The sequence below is a fragment of the Pteronotus mesoamericanus genome, unplaced genomic scaffold, assembly GCF_021234165.1.
Source record: "Pteronotus mesoamericanus isolate MK-2021 breed Mesoamerican mustached bat unplaced genomic scaffold, CSHL_Meso_final contig_22, whole genome shotgun sequence".
In the NCBI taxonomy this organism is placed as follows: domain Eukaryota; kingdom Metazoa; phylum Chordata; class Mammalia; order Chiroptera; family Mormoopidae; genus Pteronotus; species Pteronotus mesoamericanus.
The window spans coordinates 3,842,386-3,860,832 of NW_026555090.1; the positions used below are offsets into that span (position 1 = coordinate 3,842,386).

Below are 18,447 nucleotides of genomic sequence, written 5' to 3' on the forward strand. Positions count from 1 at the left end.
TCTATGTCTCTGGTTCTGTTTTCCTGGTTTGTTTGTTTTGTTGATTAGGTTCCACATATAGGTGAGATCATGTGGTATTTGTCTTTCACTGCCTGGCTTATTTTACTTAGCATAATACTCTCCAGTTCCATCCTTGCTGTTGTGAAGGGTAGGAGTTCCTTCTTTCTTTCTGCTGTGTACGATTCCGTTGTGTAAATGTACCACAGTTTTTTTGTCCACTCATTTACTAATGGGCACTTAAGCAGTGTCCAGCACTTGGCTATTGTAGGTAGCACTGCTATGAACATTGGGGTGCATAGCCTTTTTTGAATTGGTGTTTCAGGATTCTTAGGGTATAATCCCGGCATTGGAATCACTGGATCAAAAGGCAGTTCCATTTTTAGTTTCTCTTCATGTACTAGCTGGAGTGCTTTCATAAAGAGAAACCTCCCCATATCAATTATTTGATCACACTTGAATACTATACAAACTATATATACTTTGCATAGAAAAAGGACAAGAAGTTGATATTTATTTACCAGTTTCCAAACACCCTCCAAAGATGATCAATGAGTATTTTTATAATTTTATTATTAAATCATGAACTTAAATGTATATTTTTGAAATCCATTATAGCTATTACCCTTATTAATGCTCAGATTGTTCCACCATTGGCCAACGGAAGTGTCTTCATATTGTCTCATGTCTTAGACATGATCCTAGCAGTTTTTGATAGCTTCTTTGCTATTTAGTATGACAGGAAATTCCAGGCCCTGATTCCTTTCAGTGGAAAGTAGCATATAGAGGCCACAGTCTGGCCTCCATAATGCTTTTATATGGGTATTGTTTCGAGGCCTTTTCAATGGACAAAGCTAGGAGATATATATTTTTTCCTTAAAAATAAAATACCTCAGCCCTAGCCAGTTTGGCTCAGTTGGTTGGCGCATCATCCTGTAGACCAAAAGATTGTGGATTCGATCCCTGTCAGGGCACATACTCAAGGTTGTGGGTTTGATTCCTAGTTGGGGCACATAGAAGGCAACCAATCGATGTTTCTCACATAGATCTGTCTCTTGCCCCTCCCCTTACCTCTCTTTATTCCTTTTTTCCTCCTTTTCTCCTTCCCTTTTTCCCTTTCTCCCTCTCACTGAAAAGCAATGAAAAAAATGTCCTCACATGAGAATAAAACAATTATAAGAAATAAAATAACTCAAATTTAGACCGATATTTCCAACTCCAATTTGGATCTGTGGAGTTTCATGTATTCTCAATGTTAGATTTATTTCTTATTTTTCATGTGCCAAATATAGTCTTCTCAGTGACATCAATATACTAATTTGCTTTATTTAACACTACACAAACAACAGTTACAAAATAGCATTTTCATCACTACCACCAACAATATGATTTTTCAATTGAAACATGTTATTTGTGGTTCTTTTTCTCCGTGGGGTGTATCTCAACAGGGATATTCTGAATATGAGTGAGATAAAGTCACTCAAAATAATTTCTTTTTGATGAATGTGTATGCTACCAACTAGTTTCATTTTATTACTAATTTTTAGAGATTCCTTTTGTTGTTGTTGGAAACATCTTTTTAAAGTAATACACCAATTTTTCAAGAAAGTTAGTGTGGTAAATTGATATAGTACATCCCTATTGCTTGGGTTTTTAAGACTATTTGGAGAATGTGGTAGGGAGGATTACAAACATTTGGGGGTCATATGCTGAGGGAAAGAACAAGATAACACTTTTCTTAAAAAAAGATTGTATTTATTTTTAGGGAGAGGGGAAGGGAGGGAGAAAGGGAGAGAAACGTTAAGGAGAGAGAAAAACATCAATTGGTTGCCTTCTATACATGCTCTGACTCGGCATCAAACCTGCATCTCAGGCATTTGCCCTGACCAGCAGTTGAACAAGCGACCTTTTGCTTTGTGGGACAGTGCCCAGCCAACTGAGCCATAACAGGGCAAGATATAACTTTTTATTTAATTTTTTCCACTATGGTTTCATCTTGTGGCATAGAAAATTACTCTGGACTACTTGTTTTGTGCAATAGTAGTTTTTCAGATGCTTTATATGTCATAGTAGAAAAGTACCATATTCCCATACTATTTTACATTTTGTTTATTTTTTATACAAACAGGTTTGTAGATTATTTTTAAATTTAAGTATTTCTTTTATAAATAAAGTATTCACGTGGTTCAAAAGTCAAACCTACAAAACAAGAAATATTTTCTTGTGGAGTCTGGCTTCTATTCCATTTTCTGCACTCTGTTTTCTCCTTCCAGTAGGAAACCATTAAAATTTTTATGGATAATGCTTCCATTTTTTACACAATAGCATACATATTTCATATCCTAACTAAAGAAGTTCCACAAAGTTCTGTGATTTCTTATTTTTATTTCTCAAAGAGCAAGCTTATAATATTCTTAATCTGTCATCTGATAATTATCTTTTGACAAGCCATATTTTATATATTGGAACTGAAAGACAGTTAATATTATACATAAGCAAGGATTTTGAAGAAGAAAAGATGATTTAGGTAGAAATTACTAGCTGTTATCAAATACTTTAAGGACTTCCTAGGGAAGGAGGAGACCATGCTATTTGACTCCAGATAATATAGTAGGACCAATATTTAGTAGTTATAGAAATCCAGATTTTAATTAGTCTGGAAAAAGCCCTGCTGTTAGGTAAAACTAAAAATAGAATGGGCTTCCTGTTGTGGGTTTAAGTTCTTGTCGCTCAGCAGACTCATACATCCTTTAAGGGTTGAACTGGTTGACTTTGGTGATTCTGGTTTTTAGAGTTCTTCCCCAATTTTGTATGAATTATCCTGCCTAACAGGTCTTATTGTACAGTCCCTGGGTGAACACAGTGTATTATTTTAGGATTCTGTGACATTTAAAGATGTTGCTATAGACTTCACATTGGAAGAGTGGAGGTTGATGGATCCTATACAGAGGGACCTGCACAAGGATGTGATGCTAGAGAATTACAGGAACCTTGTCTCCTTGGGTAAGGATAACTTCTTTGTTCATGTATCTACCCATGAGGAAATAGAGCCTCTAAAGTATTTAACTGAATTTTGGCATAAAATTTCATAATCTCAGGAGCATCTTATTGGGAGTTAGGCTAGCCCTCACTCTTAATTAAATAGTCTACGCATTGTAGAGTATGAAATACATGTTTCATTGGAATCTTGAAAATTGTTGACTGCCTGAGATTTGGGACTAAAGTTTTTTTAGGTATTTCCATAAATGAGTTACCAGTGCCTCCAAATATGTTTGTTCCTTTTTCTTTCTAAACATTATTTGCATGATCTGTTATCCCAACTAACTTGGGATCATAGTATTGAGATTCTTTGAGGTACCTTTGTAGTTCTCAATAGTACCCATTGTACAGTAGAATGTTCTCCTGTAGTAGGAATGTTCTATATCAGTGTTGTCCCATATGGCAAGCACTTGTGGCACTTGTGGCTCTTGAGCACTTGAAATGTGACTAGTCCAAATGAAGAACTAAAGTTTAAATTTTATATACTTTTAACTAATTTAAATTCAAATTTAAATAGCTACATGTGGCCACTGGCAAGTGTATTGGACAGCACATGTCTAGAACTTCCTATAATAGCTACTCTGCACAAGAGATCAAGAATTGAGACTGAATTTGGCAATAGTTCTTGTTCATAGACATGGTCAAACCCTATTCATTCTTCTCTGAATAGGGCTTGCAGTTTCCAAACCAGATATGATATCTCATTTGGAGGATGGAAAAGGACCATGGGTGGTAGTGAGAGAAATTTCAAGAACCTCCTATCCAGGTGAGTTTATAAGAACTGGGAAGATGGGATTTATTCCATGGTTGAATCAGAGTATCTGAAATATTTTGAAGAGTATCTTTTCTCAAAGCTATCTCAGAGGAGAAGATTCTCCCTCTTTCTTTCTCACTATATCTTCTTCCCTATCTCCCTTCTTCCTTCTCTCTCCCTCCCTTTTTTCCCTCTCCCCCTCTCTCTGTCCTCTACTTTTGATTCCTGTGCCAGCCTACTTTGCTTTCTTGGATTCATGATTTTAATTATTATTTTATTATTTCTTCATCTAAACATGCATAAATCATCCCTTTCAATTCTACTTTCTCCAATTAAATTTACATTTTTTTCTTTAACCATTTTCTGATATCCTTTTCCTACATTAATTTTTCTGAAAATGCTTTCTTGAGAATGAGCACTGATTTCTTTTAAGCTAAACTTACTAGGTCATTATTTAACTTTCTTTATCTATAAACCTGCTAAAATTTTGGGGGTTCTTAACTAATTGAGAATACAGAACAGTCTTGGAGATTCTTGACAATCTCTCAGATTTAGGCCTTCTCCCAGGTTCTTAACTAATTGAGAATACAAACAAGAAATCATTTGAGAATCAACATACAGTGTTTTTTAAATCAGTGTTTATTAAATATCTGTATACTGTGAACTGGGTTAGTATTTCATGAAAAGGTCATGTATACAAAAGCAGCCCCCAAATGCTAAGGGATTCGAGAGGCCAAAGAACAAGGCAGACAAGTCTACCCTGTCAGTTTAAAGAGTTCTAACAGGGAACTTATAGACAGATAGTCCTGGGTGGCACGTGGCAGACAGCAGGATGAAATGGACCCTTGCCCCATTCAGCCCCCAGACCACCTGTTTGATGCCCCCCTAAGAAGTGGACCTAAGTACTCTGAAAGGAATGCATGGTGATCAAGGGGAACAAAGGGACCAGATACTGGGGGCTCTGGTGCAAGGGCAAGAAAACATTGAGGGCACCTTACCAAAAAGGAAGGACTGATGGTGGAGGAAGGATTAATGGTAGTTTGTGATTAACCTGGAGTCTCTGTACACATTCATAGTCCACCCAGGGGGAAAGGGGAAGGGATTAAGGGTTCAGGAGGATTAGTTTTAAAATGGAATCAGTTATATATGCACAATTATACACACATACACAGTTAGGTGCTAGGTGTACAGCTGTAAGATGGACACAGTCCCTGCTCTCATGAAGATTAATTTTTGTAAATAGACAAAAACAAGCTAAATAATGATTGTAATAACTTTTAGCTATGAAATAAAGTGGGAAAGAGGGACTGGGATGGGGAATGAGGCTGCCTCCTTCAAATAGTGTGGTCAAGGAAGGCTTCTCTTGAGGAGATGACTTTAAGCTGAAACTTGAAGGATTGGAAGAAGCCAGCCACGGGAAGAAGAAAAGGGGAGCATAGCAGGCAAATACCTGATACAGAAAACAATGTACTGTGTTACAGAAATCAAAGGAAGCTGCTATAATTGAAACATAAATGAGAGGGAGACTGGTATAGAATAAGATCATTGAGACAGGAGACTGCCTGTTCAGGAATTTGTACATGATGGTAAGGAGTTTTGATTTTGATTAAAGTGAGTATGCAGTCATTGAAAGATTTTAATCAAGGATTTTCAGGAAATAACTCTGTTTATGGAAATTGAATTTAAGGGCATAAATAATCAGTAAAGAGGCTGTTAACAATAGTCTGTGCAAGAGATGATAGTAAATTTTATTAGTATGGTAGCAGTGGAGTTGGAAGGAAGTGAGTGAATTTTAGTTCATTTGAGTATTCATTTTGTTATGATGACATCCAAAACTGGGTATGTGTTACTCACATTGTTTCCATATATCAAATATTATGTATTTTTTAAAGAAAGTGAATGAAAAATAGACATTGGAGATAGATCTTTAGAAAAGGATTCCCTCCCCACCCCACCTCGCCATGAAGAAAGAAAAAGAAATGGGGCAGTAACTAGAGAAAAGTATGGAACTAGGAAAAACTCCTTCATGTTTGAGATGGGAAATTTTATGGCATGCTCGAGTATAGATCAGAATCATGCCCCAGTGGAAAGGGAGAAATTGATGTTGCAAGACAAAGATGAGGTCACTGAAGAACTCAAGTGTCTGAAAAGGTGAAAGGGGATGAAAATCTAGAATGGAAAAGGAGGGATTTACCTTTGATAGGAAGGACGCCCAGAGGAGATGGTACAGATACAGGTCAACTGGTAGTGGTACAATGGAGGCTTTTTATTATAATAGCATGTGGATTCTCAGTAAAGTACAAAGCAAGGCCATTAGCTTATTGTGACAACAATAAAGAATGGTGAGAGAGGGAAAGTTATATATTTTATGGTACATAGAATTCACCAGGGAAGCCATATTGACTTGAAGCTTTTATTGTGCAAGGTGTTTAAATACAGCTTCTATTCCTTTTGTAGTTGTAGAACTCTATCCCATTTTTTTTCTTTTTAAAGATTTCCTTATTTATTTTTAGAGAGAAGAAAAAGGAGGGAGAGAGGGAGAGAAACAAGATGTGCGGGAGAAACAGTAATTGGTTACCTCTCTCACATCCCTAACTGGGGACCTGGCTAGCAAACCAGGCATGTGCTGTGACTGGGAATCGAACCTGTGACCTCTCAGTCCACAGGTCGGCGCTCAATCCACTGAGCCACACCAGCCAGAGCTTTTGCTTTTTTGTTTCAGTTTAGTAAATTAGGTTTATCTAGGAATTGATCTGTGTAATCTAAAATTTAAATTATTTGGCATACTATTCTGTTTAATCTTTTAAATGTCTATGTGGATCTGAAGTGATGTCTCCTTTTTTATTTCTGAGATTAATTTTTTTTGTCTTCTCTCTTTTATCTTAATCAGTCTTGCTAGGGTTTATCAAATCTTATTTAGCTTTTAAAGAAGAATTTTTATCATTTCTATTGCATGTTTGATATGTTTTATTCATTTTTTTTCCTTCTTACCGTTTAATTTGTGGGTATTTTCTCACCTCTTGAGTTGGATACATATATCATTGATTTTCAGTCATTATTTCATAATGTATTTAAGGCTATCAAGACTGCATCACACCTTTTTTTATGTAGTACCTTCATAATTACTGAGTTCAAAGTATTTGATAATTTCCCATGTTATGTCCTTTGTCCTCAGGTTATTGAGAAGTATTTTTCTTAATTTTGTACTATATGGGGTTTTTTTAGTAATCTTTTTACCTTAAATGCTACTGTGGTCAGAGAAAATGTTCTGTATGATTGCAGTCTTTGCAAATTTCTTAAAACTTGCTTTACGGTATGGCCAATTTTTGTAAACATTTTGTATGCACTTGGAAAAATGTGTAGTAGATAGGTGTTGAGTGAAGTTCTAGGTATGTCATTTTTTAATTATGTTGCTAAAATCTATGTACTTGATTGTCAACTTATTCTATTGCTTATTGAGGAAGATTTTTTTTAAAGTCTCCGGTGTGATTGTAGATTTATTTTAGTTTCTTTAATTTCTTCTTTATGTATTTTGAAACTGCAGTATTAGATAAGTACCATGTTAGAACTTTGATATCTTTTTAGAAAATTGGAACTTTTTTATCATTATGAAGTGTCTTTTTTAAATCTCTATTCATGGTTTTTGTCTTAGTTTATTTTTTCTGATAATTAATACTACTTTGGCATAATTCTTTTAGTTAATGTTTACATGGTATATCATTTTTCATCCGCTCACTGTAATACTTTTGTTCTTATTATAACTAGCATGATTGTTTTAACTAATTTGACTGTGTCTTTTGGAATATTTAGTTCATTTCTATGTAATACAATTACTTAATGTTTAAATTTATCATCTAACTGCAAGTGTCTTATCTGTTTTCTATTTTTCCCCATTTATGTCTCCCTTTAAGTATATCATTTATTTTTCTATTTTCCTCTCTAATCACTTGGTAATTATAAATTTTAAATTATTTGTTAAGTGGTTAACTTTGAGATTAAACCATGTGTTCTTGATTTAGCAGTGTAATGTATTAGGTTGGCCAAAAAGTCCATGTTTTTTTCTATAAAATAAAAGACACATTTTTCATTTTCACCAATAACTTGATTGATTTGGATATTTTGAGTATGCTGGCTATCTCCCATGGGGTAGAACATTGATTGTTCTCAGTTAGTGTCTTGATTTTATTACTGCCAACTTCATCTTGTATTCCCAAATGTGGGGCATCATTGAGCAAGAAATCTCCAGGATGAAACTTTGCAAACCACTTTTGATATGTTCGATCAGTCACAGCACCTTCTCCATACACTGCACAAATCTTATTTGTGTTTCAGTTGCATTTTTACCTTTCTTGGAATAATGAAGCATAATATGCTGAAAATGTTGCATTATTTTCTTGCATCTTCAATATTAAAATGGCTACATAAAAATTCACCAATTTTGATAAGTTTTCTTAAATGCACACTGATAGGATAGCTGTCACAATACAGTCTACCAAAATTGTTTCAAATGAAGTTAAAGACAACTAAGTTAGAGCCATCTTATGAGAAAATCAGAATGAACTTTTTGGCTAACCCAATAGAGTTTTTTTCCCCCCCTTCTTTCCAAACAATACAGGGATTTTAGGGCATTTTATTCCATTTAATCTCATTTCATTTTTATGTTTTTGAAGTTGTATATTTTAATCCTACATATATGTCAGATCTCATAAGACATTATAGTTATGTGCAGTCAGTATTCATTAAGATTTACCTATATTTTTACCTTTCTCTTCATTTTTTTTATTTATTTCTGGGCTTCTACCTAGGATTATTTTTCTTCTGCTTAAAAAAAAATGCCCTTTAATGTTTTATTGCAATCTGCTGGTGTCATATCCTCTCAATTTTTCTTTTTTTTTGCCTAAAAAAGTCTTCATTGAACTTTTTTTTACCTTGTCATGTTCTAAAATTGAAATAATTTTTATCAAAATATATTTGCTTTAGGTTTCATCATTAGTTAGCGTTCTTGACTTTAAACAGACATGTCTTACTAGTTTGACCATGGTGTTTATTTTATGGTAACTTCTAGTGCCACTATAAATTAATAGAATATTGGTGCCTATGGCATGGCTTCCCTATTCAGAAGATCAGATGGAAGACAATGGATGACTTCTCTGAGGATAAGTTTTCCCAGAGTTTATGCTGTATTACATGGGGATATTAGTATATAATTTTAAAGTAAATTTACTCCCCCAAAATCTTAATACCTTTAATATGCTTATATTTCTCACATCTCAAGGAGTCATGTGAAAATACATTGGTCAAGGGACACATTTTTCCCCTGGGTAACTTGGGTCCGTACAGGAAGAAAAATATATTGTAACAATGACAATAACAGTCAAAATTCACTAAGTATCTGCTTCATTCCTGGCATTCTGCTAGGAAATTTACTTATATAATTTCATTGAATGTAAACCTTAAAATAGCTCTATATGGTAAACATGTATGTGTTTAACAGCAAGAAACTGGAGGTCAAATAAGTTAAAATACATCCAGTTATTGTCAGAACTGGTATTTGGAAATTAACATGTATAACTAAATCTATGTTCTTGTCATTGTGCCTCAGAGAAAAGGAGGTGAGACCAAAGCCTGGAAATAGGTTGAAGAAGGGGTAGTTCCAAGAGCACAGGCCTCAAGACAGTCAGGAAGAACAGAATGTCTACCCAAGTGTCTGACATAACAGTGAGATCCTACAAGGCAAGATGTCTGAATAGGTGGTATATTTCAAACCATTGGGCTATGTTTGGAGTAAAGGGCCTGAGTCTAACAGGAAAAGAGATAGGGAAACTGAATAAGAACCTTTAGGACCTGGGAACTTAAATGAAGAAGGCTTGAGACTAGGAAGAAACTGGATTCTATTCACAAGAAGTAGGCCTTGTGAACATAGGTATTTGGAACCATGGTGATACTCAATTGTGGAGGAGGAAGGATTGTAAAGGGGGTAGAGTTCTCACTTTGAACACCTGGATTCAAACCTGGATCTGTCAATTACCAGCTTTAGTTAACCATGTTTAACTTCACTTTATGAATCATAAAGTGAGAACTCTCTCTCCCTAACATTTGTAGTTGTTTTTAAGAACAGAAGTAAGTTTATAAATGTGTTGACTAAGGGGTATTTAACCTTCATCTTTTAATAATATTTTTGATAAGTTTAGAATTTTAGGTTGGTATTTATACTTCTAACTTTTAATGGTATCATTCCATTGTTTTCTCTCATTACATAGAATCTATTGAGAAGTCAACCATCTGTCTAATTCAGGAGTCAGGGAACTTTTGGTATAAAAGGCAAGACAGTAGATATTTTAGGCTTTGTGGGACTGTAATGTCTCGTAGCAACCACTCCATTTTGTCATTGTAGTATATATGTTTTCAAGTTTTTCATTCTGTGCGTCAATATGGATATTTCCTGCTGACTTATTTTCCATTTTGCTTATACTCTCATGTGCCATTTCTACTTTTAGCCTGTCCTTTTGAGTTCTTAATTTATTTTCCAGCTCTAGAATTACCACTTGGTTTTTATTTTATACTTTCCAATTATTTGTTGAAATTATTAATCTTGACTTATTTTCTTGAATATAGTAATCCTAATTAATTTGAAAGTTCATATCTGAGATCTCAATTATTTGGATCCCTTTTATATTGGTTTTTATTTTCTGTTTTTTTTCCTTGATTTTTCTCAGATGATTATTTTTATATCCTTGTTTGTCTGTTATTTTTCACTGTCAGGCATTGACTATGAAAACATATAACAATAATTTGAAGTTCTGGATTATGTAATTTTTTTCATAGAGGATTGTTTGCTTTGAAAGGCTGCTAGGATATGGGCCTGAAACAATCCTCAGTCACCTTGATTTAATTAGACATTTAAATGAGCTGGGTTTTAGTCCTTGGGTTATAGGATTTTCTTCTTTGTTGGCCCTGAATTCAAATCTTTGTCCAGCCCTGTGTACCAATGGCAAGTTCTACTTACCTTGAGTTTTAAAGTCCCAAAACTAATCTACTGTCCACAAAAGATTTAGATACAATTTGTTTGTTTAAAATTATTATACCTAAATATTTAAATTTAGGTATAATTATCCTAAAATGAATTAGAAATATAAAAGTGATTTTAGAAAGTCAGGTATCAACTAGCATATACAAGCAGGTTGTAAGACTACCACCACACAGAATAATTTTTTTTAAAAGGAATTTTGATAAACTCAGAAATGTTAAGACCCATAAAAAGTTTATAAAACTATTCTTGATAATAGTTATCACTATTTGAAATATCAATAACCATAAACATTAATTTTGACTAGTTAGTTGTTTGTCCTATCTGAAAAATCAGCATCTTTTTCCATAAGAATTTTATTAAAATGTATGTACAAAGACTTGAATAAGCTACTATGACAGGAAATTTTGAGAATGCTCTCACAAAATTAAAAAATATCTAATCAACAAACAATGAGAACAAATAGAAAGTATGGTTGGGGTCAAATATCTGGTTTGTGAAGTAAATGAGAAGCAAGGAAGTAGTCACAGCTTATGAAGAATGCTTCTAAAGACGTGGACTCTAAAAGGAATGAGAAAAGAAATACTGGATAGACTTAGATTCTAGGAGCATTGCCATGAATAATTTTTTTTTATTTTTCATTAAAAAAAATTTATTCCTGTTCGATTACAGTTGTTCCCATTTCTCCCCCATTATTTTCCCCTGCCCTGCCCACCCCCACCTTCCATTTTTAATCCTCCTCCCCCATTGCCTTTTTCCATGGGTCCTTTAATGGTGAAATGAATGAATTTTTTTTAATAGAGGAAAAACTCCTTGAATTTAGTACTTTGGTTCTTTGCTTAATCAGACTCACTTAACTTTAGCTCCTTCAAAAAAAAAAAAAAGGTAATTTTCAATCAGTTAAAAAACACATATAATCATTGTTAGCCGGTTTTCCTTGTGATATTCAGTTTAGTGAGTTCTCCCCAACTTAGGAAATGGAATCATTTGATTTTTCTTTTCCCCTTCCCTAGAGTTGGAGGTCAAGCTAGCAACCAAGAATGCTATACTAACAGAAGATAACTCTGAAGTTTTATCACAGGAGACTATAGTGGATAAACTCACAGAGAATGGTCTATGGGACTCCAGAATGGGAGGATTATGGAAATGGAATGATAGAATATTAAGACTGCAAAATAGTCAGGAGAGCCAAAGAATAGTTACACATAAGAAGATGCCCACTGGTCAAAGAGGCATTAGATTAGGGTCTATGTTTTGTCCAGAACCGGAAGTTATCATAGAAGAACTCCACAGCAAATGCCAAACACATGTGGGAAATTTCACAGAGAATTTAGGTTTGAATACAGATACTCATTTTGGGAAGAAAAATTGCAAGGATACAGAAGGCCGCAAAGACATAAGACCAACCTCAGAACTTACTTTAGGGAACAAACTCAATGATAAAGAAAAACCCTATAAATGTAGTACATGTGAAAAGGCCTTTCGATATAGGTCATTACTCATTCAACATCAGCGAACTCACACTAAAGAAAAACCTTATGAATGTAATGAATGTGGGAAAATGTTTAGCCAGCCTTCATATCTTAGTCAACATAAAAAAATTCACACTGGAGAAAAACCCTATAAGTGTAACGAATGTGGAAAGGCCTTTATTGCTTCTTCATCACTTATGGTACATCAGCGAATTCATACTAAGGAGAAACCTTATCAATGTAATGTCTGTGGAAAATCCTTTAGTCAGTGTGCACGCCTTAATCAGCACCAGAGAATTCAAACTGGAGAGAAGCCCTATAAATGTAGTGAATGTGGGAAAGCTTTTAGTGATAAATCAAAACTTGCACGACATCAAGAAACTCATAACGGAGAAAAACCCTACAAATGTAATGATTGTGGGAAAACTTTTAGGAATAAGTCATATCTTAGTGTACATCAGAAAACCCATACTGAAGAGAAACCATATAAATGCAATGAGTGCGGGAAAGCCTTCAAGAATACTACAATTTTCAATGTTCATCAGAGAATTCATACTGGAGAGAAACCCTTCAGATGTAATGACTGTGGAAAAGCCTATAGAAGTAATTCAAGCCTTATTGTACATATAAGAACTCATACTGGTGAAAAACCCTATGAATGTAATGAATGTGGGAAGGCATTCAATCGTATAGCAAATTTCACAGAGCATCAGAGAATTCATACAGGAGAAAAACCTTATAAATGTAATGAATGTGGGAAAGCATTCATTAATTATTCATGCCTTACAGTACACCATAGAATGCATACAGGAGAGAAACCTTATAAGTGTAGTGAATGTGGAAAGGCCTTCATGCGTTCTTCTTCTCTAATTATACATCAGCGAATTCATACTGAAGAGAAACCTTATCTATGTAATGAATGTGGGGAATCTTTCCGAATAAAATCACACTTAACTGTACATCAGAGGATTCATACTGGAGAGAAACCATATAAGTGTACTGACTGCGAGAAGGCATTCACCAAAATGGTAAATCTCAAGGAGCATCAGAAAATTCATACTGGCTTGAAACCCTATAAATGCTGTGATTGTGGAAAATCCTTCAGGACCAAGTCATACCTTATTGTACATCAAAGGACCCATACTGGAGAAAAACCATATAAATGTAATGAATGTGAGAAAGCTTTTACAAATACATCACAGCTTACTGTGCATCAAAGAAGGCATACTGGAGAAAAACCCTACAAATGTAATGAATGTGGGAAGGTTTTTACAAGTAACTCAGGATTTAATACCCATCAGAGAACACATACTGGAGAGAAACCATTTAAATGTAATGACTGTGGGAAAGCATTCAGCCAGATGGTACATGTCACAGAACATCAGAAAATCCATAGTGGAGAGAAACCCTATAAATGTGATGTCTGTGGAAAAGCCTTCAGGAGGGGTTCATACCTTACAGTGCATTGGAGAACACATACTGGAGAAAAACCTTATACATGTAAAGAATGTGGAAAAGGTTGTATTACTCTATCACAGCTAACTCTACATCAGAGAATTCATACTGGAGAAAGGCCCTATAAATGTGAAGAATGTGGAAAAGCTTTCAGAACTAACTCAGACTTTACTGTACATCTGAGGATGCATACTGGAGAAAAACCCTATAAATGTAATGAATGTGGAAAAACTTTTAGGAGTAGCTCAAGCCTTACTGTACATCAAAGAATACATCAGAGAGAAACTCAGCTAATATAAATAATAATAAATCATTCATCCAGATGTCTACTCACCAAGAATAATCATAATCTGTATATTTAATGAATGTGTGACTTTCAGAATCAATTTGCCAGGAAATACGCATAGAAAAGACACTCTATAAACACATCAATGTGAAAAAGCAGTTAATCATATTAAACTTTAGAATTTGTAAGGAAATTCACAATAGAGTACAGTAATGGACAAATGAAAACTTTCATCTAGATTTCATACTTTATTCATTTAACAGACTGTCTTCAATGGATTGCCTATATATTTTTGCCTATTTTTCTATTGGTTTGTCAAATAAATTTGGAGGTGCTCTTTATATATTTTAGATATTAATTCCTTTGTCGTGTGTTTTGCAGATGTTTTTCTTAATCTAGCATTTGTCTTTATACTTTTTTATATAGTAAAAGAATTTACCACATTTTAATTTTTCCATTTTCCTTTTTCTTAATTTACTATTTTAGTTAGAAAGGTCTTCTTAATTCCTAGGTTATACATAGGTTCCTAAATTTGTTTCTAAGATTCTGATAATTTTATTTTTTATATTGAAGTCTTTAACCCATTTGGACTGGATGGCTATTGATAGAAGAGCAACTCCAAATGGCCATTAACCTATGAAAATATTGAACCTAAGTAGTACTCAGGTAAATGCAAATGAAAACATCCAATGATATATCACTCTCACTTCGTGGAGTTAGCAAAATTAAGAGATCTCTTGCTAGTGGGGTTTGGGAAATCATGTACTCTACCAATAGGTTATATCAACTTATATTTTCACCAGCAATCTAATTTGAAAATACTATTTGAAAAATAAAAGTACTTTGACTCAGAAGTCTGTCCCACAGAAATAAGAGCATTAATGAATAAGAGTATGCAAATAAGGATGTTTGTTGAAGTATAGTTTTGGAGGCAGAGAAGAAGCCCAACTGGAGACACAACGAATGGGGAATATAATAGGGGAATGGTTGGATGAATTGTGATATATCCTGATATATGTAGTAGCATGAGAGTAATTTTTAAAATGAGTTATATCTACACTAGTTGACCTCAAGTTTTGTCCGCAATTTTTGATAAATCACTGCTTTAATATATATGTATACTATTTCATTTTTGTTAAGCACATCAATTTACGTATTTATGTGTGTATGTGATTAGATGAACATGGAGACAGGTATAAAAGGATTTATACCAGATAGTTAACATTGGTTAACTTGAAGGGAGGAGAAAAGTAGAGAGATAAGGAAGGGAAAAGACTGGGGAAAAAGGAGAAATATAAGAGCAGTATGTATGGTATAAAACTGTGTAAAACTATATATTTGTGTGAGCTTTGGGAGCCATAAATGAGGGGATAGATAGTTGCTTCACAGTTGGTGGAGTATCAGGTATTTCTTTTCTTTTTCTTTTTTTTCTTTCTTTTTTTTTTTTTTTTACTTTTCTTCACTTTGTTATATTTTTAAGTTTTTCTTTCCAATGAGCATGTGATATTTCCATAAACATGAAAACCCTATTTTTCTTGTGAAGCTAATTCATTGGACACCTGTTATGCCAGGACTCACCCTGGGTGCTGGATATACACTGGTGGGGGAAGGGTAGTGGATCTAAGAATATGGGAATTAATTTTGAAGGTGCCTAAATTCCAAAGTTACCCAGCACCTCACCCCAACCCCATGCATTTCATTTGGAGGAGGTAATATAAATTGTATATAGATGGAAAACATTCAAGAATATCTAGACATGCCGTGGTTGTAAGCCTCTGAAGAAGTTCCACTTTCAACATGGTGCCAAGTAAAGGTCACAGTGGTAAAAGTTCGGTGTATAGCCTCACAAAACATTGGAATATAGAGTGGACTCCCAACTCCACAAATGAAGGAATATTGAATATTCCTATTAAATGAAGGAATACTACAAGAGATGTGAAGTCAAAGTGGGAATCCAGAATCCAAGGACCTGATACCCAAAAAGAGCAAGGCATGAAGAGCTATGTGTCAGTGGAGAATGAAGGAAAGAAAATCAAATGTCCCTCTTAAAATGCATACAATAGACAAATATCTAATATTGGGAAGAGGATATTGAATAAATGATATGAGCTTTCTTCCATTATAAATAATTTGACATTGTGGTTAAAGTGACTATTTCTAATTGAATTTTAATAGAGATTTATTAATTATTACCAAGAGACTAACCTTTGGATATAATGTACTACTTCCTGATCAGAAAGTTTGATGGTTAGACCTTGAAATACTACCCTTAAAAAACCCTGCTGTCATTACAAAATAATCAAAGGGATGTTAAATACAGTATAGAGAATATGGTCAATAATATTGTAATAACTTAGTGGTGTTGGGTAACTAAACGTAATGGCAGGATCACCTCATAAGTTACATAAATGTCTAACCGCTGTGCTGTACACCTGAAACTAATATAATATTGTTGACATAATTGAAAGATAAATATTTTTAAAACACCCTGCTGTCAAACAGTTGACATGAAAATGCCAGCTCTATTGGCTGCTGCTTTCTACCTCCCCAACACTCACACACATTTAGACCCTGCCTCCTTTCCCTGCTTTAAAGCCAAGTATTTCAAGAAGAGGAGCATAGCAGGTTCAAATGATATAAGAACTGAAAAGTGTCCATTGGGTTAGGGAATGGAGATGACCCTGGCCACCTTTACTAGAGCAGTTTCAATGGCTCCGAAGCCTGGTTGTAGTGTGTAATGGTATCTCATTATAGGTATAATTTCCATTTCCTTGGTGGCTAATAGTGTTGCATCCCCTTTTAGGTGTTTATTTTCTTAAAAAAAATACTCTCTTTTGAGAAGTGCATGTTCAAGACTTTTGCCCATATTTTCATTGGGAACTCTGTTCACTTACAGGTTTCTTTAAAATTTTGTATATAAGGTATTAATATTTGTAGTATTACAAGTATCTGCAATTTGCCTTTATCTCTCTAAATGATGTTCTTTGATGAAAAGACGCATTTAATTTTGATGAAGAGTAATTCATCAAACTTTTTTTATGATTAGGACTTATATGTCCAGTTAAAGAAATCTTTTTCTAACCCAAGGTCATACAGGTATTTTCCTGAATTTTATTCTGCATATCTGCTGTTTTTACTTTCAGATCTACAACCTATCTGAAATTAATTTTTATGTATGGGATGGCATAGAGGTCAAAATTAATATTTTCCGTACAAATATACAATTTATTCAACATTAATTAAAAGACCATCTTCTTCCCTCCTTGGATTGGAGTAGTACCATTATGAGCATATTATGTGAGGGTTCATTTCTAAGTCATCCATGCTGATGCAGTGTTCTATTTAACATCAAGAAGTCTTAGTGAAAACAGATTTAGAGTAAGTCTTGGTATTTAGTGGACTATGTCTTCTAATTTCGTTCTTGTTTAAAATGTCACTGCAATTTTAGGTCCTTGGCATTTTCATATTCATTTTTCAATGATTTTTTGCTTTGCAGTTACTCCACACGAAAAAGTTGGGATATTCATGGACATTATATAATTTTGAAAGAATGGGCACCTTAACAATATTGAGACATCCAGACTATGAGCATGCTATACCTTTTCAATTATATACATCTTATAATTTCAGCAATTTTTGTATTTTTCCAGTGCAGAAGGTTTGAACGTTTTTGTTAGGTTAGTCATATGTATTTGATATTTAGGTATTATAAATATCTTAATTTCATTTTTTTTGACTTTTGATAGCATACAAGTGTGGGAAAAGTAGGTTTACAGTTGTTTGTATGGAAAATAACACCATAATTAACAAATAATACAAGAATAAACTTTTGTGTACTCCCAACTTCTGCAGCCTACTTCTGTCCACACCTGTATATTAAATATATAAATGATGGTATTACAGTAAAGTATATATAAAACATTAAGTTTATATATATATTACATATAATAGATTTAAACAATTTATATGCAATGATCTTGCTAAACTCACTTATTCAGTCTTTTGAACTTTCTATGTACAAAAATGTATCATAAAGGAACATCTTTTTTGCTTCATTTTAAATCTATAACTTTTTTTTTTTTTACTTTATTGTGCTGGCTAGGACCTCCATAGTAGTGATTATGAACATCCTTGCATTTTTCCTGGAATCTAAAGAAAACTCATAAACATTTTACCATTAGGTGTGACAAAGGGTATGACTACTTTTTATAGATAATCTCCATCAAATCAGTGAAATTCCCCCTTGAATCATAGTTTGCTGTCATGGACAAGTGTTGAATTTCATCAAACATATTTTTGCAACTATTGAGATGACCATATGATTTTTCTTATTCTCTTAATGTTGATTTATGTGGATTTTTTCATTTTTAAAACTTGCACATAAAATTTACCATCTGGATTATTTTAAGTGTACAGT

General features: G+C 33.9%; 1 protein-coding gene across 1 annotated transcript in view; it reads left to right on the plus strand.

Moving 5' to 3' along the window:
* Positions 1-14,141, plus strand: part of ZNF624 (zinc finger protein 624) — a 36,118-nt gene extending 21,977 nt beyond the window's left edge. Inside the window, exons 4-6 of the mRNA XM_054571208.1 lie at positions 2,874-3,000; positions 3,707-3,802; positions 11,831-14,141. Coding sequence (XP_054427183.1) covers positions 2,874-3,000; positions 3,707-3,802; positions 11,831-14,043 — 2,436 coding nt within the window. The 3' untranslated portion in view covers positions 14,044-14,141. The remainder of the gene's footprint in view (positions 1-2,873; positions 3,001-3,706; positions 3,803-11,830) is intronic.
* Positions 14,142-18,447: the final 4,306 nt, after the last annotated feature.